Source organism: Manis pentadactyla, chromosome 8 (genome assembly GCF_030020395.1).
Source record: "Manis pentadactyla isolate mManPen7 chromosome 8, mManPen7.hap1, whole genome shotgun sequence".
Lineage (NCBI taxonomy): Eukaryota > Metazoa > Chordata > Mammalia > Pholidota > Manidae > Manis > Manis pentadactyla.
The window spans coordinates 131,915,349-131,921,348 of record NC_080026.1 but is presented as its reverse complement, the minus strand read 5'-3'; the positions used below and the strand labels follow the sequence as shown (position 1 = coordinate 131,921,348).

At 34.4% G+C, this 6,000-nt stretch overlaps 1 protein-coding gene across 5 annotated transcripts in view; it reads right to left on the bottom strand.

Annotated features, from left to right (window-relative positions):
- PLEKHA1 (pleckstrin homology domain containing A1) overlaps positions 1-6,000 on the bottom strand; it is a 54,773-nt gene continuing 48,773 nt past the window's right edge. For 3 of the 5 annotated variants that reach the window (XM_036898614.2, XM_036898618.2, XM_036898617.2), the window contains 2 exons: positions 4,989-5,078; positions 1-2,426 (listed from right to left, as the gene is read on the bottom strand). In XM_036898614.2, the coding sequence (XP_036754509.1) occupies positions 2,109-2,426; positions 4,989-5,078 (408 nt within the window). In that variant the 3' untranslated portion in view covers positions 1-2,108. Of the gene's footprint in view, positions 2,427-3,678; positions 3,750-4,988; positions 5,079-6,000 lie in introns of all 5 variants that reach the window. The other 2 variants (XM_036898615.2, XM_036898616.2) reach the window with 2 other exon arrangements.

Here is a 6,000-nt window from a genome sequence, read left to right as displayed (position 1 = left end):
TAAGTTAGAATTCTGAGCAATTTATTCTCAAATCATTACAGTGTTCAACTAGTTTGACATATAAAGATAACAGACATAAAAGTAAACATTGGGAAGCACACACATATATTCCCATTCTGAAATAAGACATGTTATCTATACAGAAAAAAAAGCAGCAAATATTAAGGTATTCAAAGTAACTTTTTTGATAATTCAGATGTGACATATTTACAAGAAAAGTATAAGTCTTAAAATAATTAAATAATTTTTATAGAATTACAAAAGTATTGAGATAAATATTAGGAGACCTTGACAATCACATTTTCCTATGCTATTGAATACAAGGGTAGTTCTATAAAAAGTCCCAAAATAGAGCTTGTATTTTGCCACTATGAAACATATCAAATTACCAATACCAAAATATGCTAAAATTAACATGCAATGTGGAAGCTGTACCAAAGAAAACAGCATTAGGCTCCTGAATGTTGCAAACTGCCTACACAAGATTTCTTAGGTGTGTTCACGAAAAAGGAACATTCAAAAACGCCATTATAATGGATATATCCAGCAGAAAAAACTACTAAACTTTTCCATTCTATCATGTCCAAATGTAGCTTAAAAAAAGAAAAAAATCTAAACATAACTTTAAAAAATAATAGCTTATGAATAAAAAAGTTGAGTGGTGCATTCTTTATGAATTTGGATTTTTTAGACTGATTCTATGATAATTCTAGTATACTAGATAGTAATGAACATCTGGACCCTACCACTGTAATAGGAAATCTCTTTCTCAAACAAGAAGTCATCTTAGAAAATGGAAAGGAGAAACAGTGACATGCATGAATTCAAAACAAAACGGAACTGTAAAATGGCAAAATATAAAAATAGCAGCATGTGAAAATTCAAGACTAATTTCATGAAGCGAATGTTTAAGTACTGTAAAGATGGTACTTGCTCAAACTGGTCTATTATTCAACACCTGAAACTGAGGATTTTTTTTAGGGAGGTGCTTGTATTTATGATATCCCTATGATTAAATGTATACTCAAATTGTGTTTTGAAACATATATATTGCACAGGTAGAATAACAGCATTCTGGCATCTCTAACATAAAGTGTTATCTTACTTGATACACTGAACTATGCTACTGAAAATTAATTTTATCCCAATGTTTAAAACCAAGCATGTGCGGCTTTTGAACACATTAATCTCAAAAGACTCTTAAACAAGATGAAAAACACAGGCACTTGAACACAGATTATTAATGGCAAAAAGTAGAGGCTATAATCACATGACTAAGGGCAGTATGTCTTTACATATAAACTGGAGGTCTTTCACTGATCCAAATATAGAAATAACTATTTATAAAACTTGGATGAGGAAATCAGATCTCCCAGAAATTTCATACCAAGTAATTTTCATTGAATAAAGTAAGGACATGTAAGGACTGCTCTAAGTCCTGATTAAGCTTTTTCAAACAAATGTACAAGATACAGTTGTTTGAATTCTAATTTCTCCTTTTCTCCACCCCAGTACAACCTACAACCCTTAGTTGTCTAATAATACCCTCTAAGAAAAACTTACCAGTCACTTTGAGATCCAGAGCATCAAAAATGGGATCACTTCAAAACAGCTCACACTGTAATATAAATGTTACAGCACCACGGACATTATGAGTTTAGTTATCTGAGTCTGGCAATATTTCATTCAATAATATTAACCAGTAAGAATATATAAATATCAAATATCTAAAAGGAAATCATAGTAGCATTTTAAAAACAACCAAAATAATAAGCAATTTTAATGTTTTAAGTTGTTAAACATTAAATTGTCAAATTCACTAGGAAAAAGTATCACACGACATTTTTATCACCCAAATGAGAGCACACAAAGCTTTGGACAGTTGATACTGAGACACTTAGGGTTTCTCTTTTCATTTTTTAAAAGAAATTCCATTTAGTTTGGCCACTTCCTAGATTCTTGGCTTACCAGCTTATAAAGAATACATCTAAGAGGCAGTATAGTATATGTATTAAAAACCTTTCCACCCTTTATCATCTTTGGCTAGAAGCCTCATGAAAGGAAACTGAGGGGCTGTGAGGCGGGGCCGGGCTCCATGTGCTTCCATCCTACACATCGCTGACTGGAAGGCTTGCATCATCCAAGTCCACTGGGTCACAATCTTTTTCCTGAGGGCCATTTTCACTTTGAGGTTTTAACAGAGCTTGTTCAGTCACTTTGGGAGCTGGTTCTCTTGGAGAGACAGTCTGGACCTTGAAGTTCCCTGGCTTGACCTTGGCAAGAGATTCGTAAAATCCTCGCTTCTCCATGGTAAAGCTTGAGACCAAAGAGCTGCTGCGAGAGGCTGTGGAATGTGAGGAGGTGGCTGCTGCTGTGCCGGCAGGGCGGAAAGGGTGTTTGGATTCTGCAAGACAGCTGGAATGCTCCTGTAAAGAGGAGTGGTGGTCAGACACAGGCAATCATTAACGACAAGGTTAGTAACTCAGTGTGAGACTTTATTCTCTGAAAAACAAAACAAAACAACACACACACACAGAGCAGAAGCATGAGCCAAGCAGCATACGTGTGGAAGTTCTTCCCCGAAGCAATGCATTTTTAGGAGTGAATTTAAAGCAATGACAGCCAACAGCCATTTCCACTAGAAACCAGTTCTGTCACCAAAGCTGAATGTGGCAGCTTTCACACTCTGAAGATTCAGTCAGCCTAGGGTGGAACACAGTATTCCAACTGCAACTGAACTGTGTTTATCAATTTATTCAAGAGTATATTCTCAATCAACATTAGGAATTATCTGACATATTTTAGAAAGATAAAAAATGAAAATACAGAATATAAAAATGAGGGCCAGAATAAGAAGCACTCAACATTTTTCAAACCTATTATTTTGTCTGGCAGTCTCACAAATTTGGTTTCTGTTTCCCTGAATTCCACTGTACCCAATAGCACAGTATTTTCACTTTTTAAAAAACTGCATTTATTTCATTTTGCATACGTCATATATTCACATGGCTCAAGATTTTAAAGGTAACAAAGGGTACATACTTAGTTATCTATTAGAACTGTGAAGTAATTATCAGTTATGAAGATTAATTTTAATATGCTTCTAACTATATCAAATCTAAAGCTATACTTAAATATGACCATTCCAAATGCATTGCCATATAGTTCTTCATATATTGTGTTCAATTATGATACTAGTGGCTTTGAAAACAGTGCTACAAGTTACCAAAACACTATAGATTCCCATTAAATGGCTAAATTTCACCTGAGACTTAAAATGCCATGCAAACTATAGTAATGTAGGATTTATCCAATGCATATGCATGCATGAGTTTGCACATATAAGAACAAAAGGTGCATTTTAAGTAGTGTAGTATAAAAAATTTCAAAATACGAAAAAAAGTACAAATTGAAACTCTTGTGGCAATTCAGTAAATTAATTTTTAGAAGATAGCTTAATATGACTTTTTCAATTAGTCATTTTTTTCATGATTTTTCTTTTTTAAATCTACATATCCAACCTGATGACTGTAGTGAAATAGTTTGTGTTAGTGTTGACAAGGTCAGTTATGGTAACTGCAAAAGGCAGTTCGGTTAACTCAACTTTCTATGATCAGTTGTAAGTAGTGAGTCCGGGCCCCCTAGTAAGAAGGCACGGCTGCGTGAGAGCCCACATACGTGCTGCATTCACCAGTTCTTGATGTATACCTCTGTATACAAGGATTCGACAGCCTTCTGGCCTGCCGCATCTGGAACACAGTGCAAAGCTAAGATTAGAGTTAATCTATACTGGGAGGGGGAGTAAAAGAGAAAGTTCTGCTGAGAGTTACAGCTGGATAGTCCGATTTGCCCCCACCATAAAGCATAAAACACAAATGCCCTTCTCCAACTTTTCCTCTTCCCAACAGACATTGTTTTTGCAGAGAGTCTCATACTTGGTTGCTGAAAAGGTCACATAAAACACAGGCAGTTACAAAATAAGCCCCTATGAAAGTGACTTCTGAGATATTCCAAACAGGATATAAGGAGAATAACTTAAGGAATGAAAATGACGGAATTTTATTTATTGATCTGCAGTTATTACTGCCAAGAAACTACTGAAGGACAATATTACTACAGGAAAATAGTAAAAGTGCAGAATATCTAGCATGTATAATGCATTCAGGCTATCATGCCACATATCAACTACATTCTGCAATATAAAAGTGCTATACTTTAAGACACTTAAAAAATGTTCCTTTCTCAGTAAAATGTGTATTTTCAGATCAGATACTAGTGGCCAAAATATCTTAAGTCAGATATTATTCCTATGATGTACTTCAACATGATAAATTAAAAATTAAAAACATTCTTCTTACTATTTCTGAGAATGTTTAGCTGTTTCAAATTTATTATCATACTACCACAAAGATAGTAATGCCAGTGAAAAGAAGCATCCTTTTAAATTAACTTACTAGGAAATGAGAGTGAAAACATGAAATGGAAAATACTGACTGAGTAGACTGAATTGTATTTAAGTTCCAGCTGCTCAGTGGTCTTACGGCATTTAATATTGAGCCAAAAATCATTAAAAATCAAAATTAGAGGAAGAGGAACTTGAGATGTTTATTAAACAGTGTAATGCAACACCTAAAGGTGCCTTACATCATTAGGACATGTATCACACTAAGAATTTGTCAAGTAATACCAAATCTAGACCTACTAACATGTAAGAACTCCTAAAACAAAGCAAGGAAACATTCATTCTTTAGTTGCCCTGCTTGTGCATTTAAGACAATACAATGCACAGAAAGTTATGTATACATAACACTACAAGGAGGCATTAAATTAGAAATGCATTATTTTTTTTGCAAGTCCAATCGGTATGAAAGTCAACATGCAAATAAATCTCAATACAGAAAGAAACCAGAGGATTAGGGGGAGAAGAAAGAAACTTGAGAGGATGGGGGGAACGAAGGTAATATCACCCCAGCGAACAGGAAACATACAGAAGATGCTGATCGGCCAGGTCCCCTCTGTGCTACAATGGCACCAGAAACTGCTTTAATCCAGCTGTGCATCTCTTCAGGGCTATCAGCCTAATGGAAAGAAAGGACTCATTCAGTCAATTTTTCCTCAAAATCAGTTCGGTCTATAAATCCAATATATTCACTTTGGTGATTAATATTGTCAGCAACACAGTCTTAAGGTGATAGTTTACAGAAATTTTTAGAGACCACCTTTTTAAACTATGTTTTGTGACTAAGGTATCACACAGAGACATTAAGTCGAGCACTTAACATTTAAGATGAGACTCATCGACAAGTGTTAAGTACTTCTGGAGAGAAAACTATATATAAGGAAAAAGTCAAAAGAAGACCTCATTTTGCTCTATTACTGCTACATTGTCTGAATTTGTTACAAGAATATTCAGGTAATTGTGTAGTTAAAAACTATTCTGACATCATTTGGCTTTCCTTGAAATAATTTCTAGTAGTACTCTAAATCCTAAGAGAAGTTCTGGTAGTAATATTCCAAGTAGCATATTCCTTGAAAGGACCTTGCCTTTCAATGTGAATTAAAAACCTTACTATGACTTCAATCCCACTAAACAGGTCCTAAGGAGGGGTATAGAGACATTGCCCTTCACTTCTAGATTTTAAAATCTAGAAGTTCAAAAATTTCAAACTACAAGATGAACATTTTTGAACTGATATTGACAAGGACTTTTTAAAAGGAAAGACCCAAACCAGGCAAAAGTAAAGAGTATATTTTCATCCATTGCAGATAGGAGCACAAATCTAGAAATCAATTTGGCAAAATAAAAGGTTTAAAAGGTCCACGTTCTGATGATAATTATTGATCTTAATCTAAAGAAGGAAATTCAGGCAAATTTATGCACAAAAATGTTCACCACCACATTATTTATCACAGTAAATATATCAAAACTATGTAAATGAATGATCAGTAACAGATCAGTAGAGAAAGAGTTGAACTACAGAACATTCACACAGTATAGTA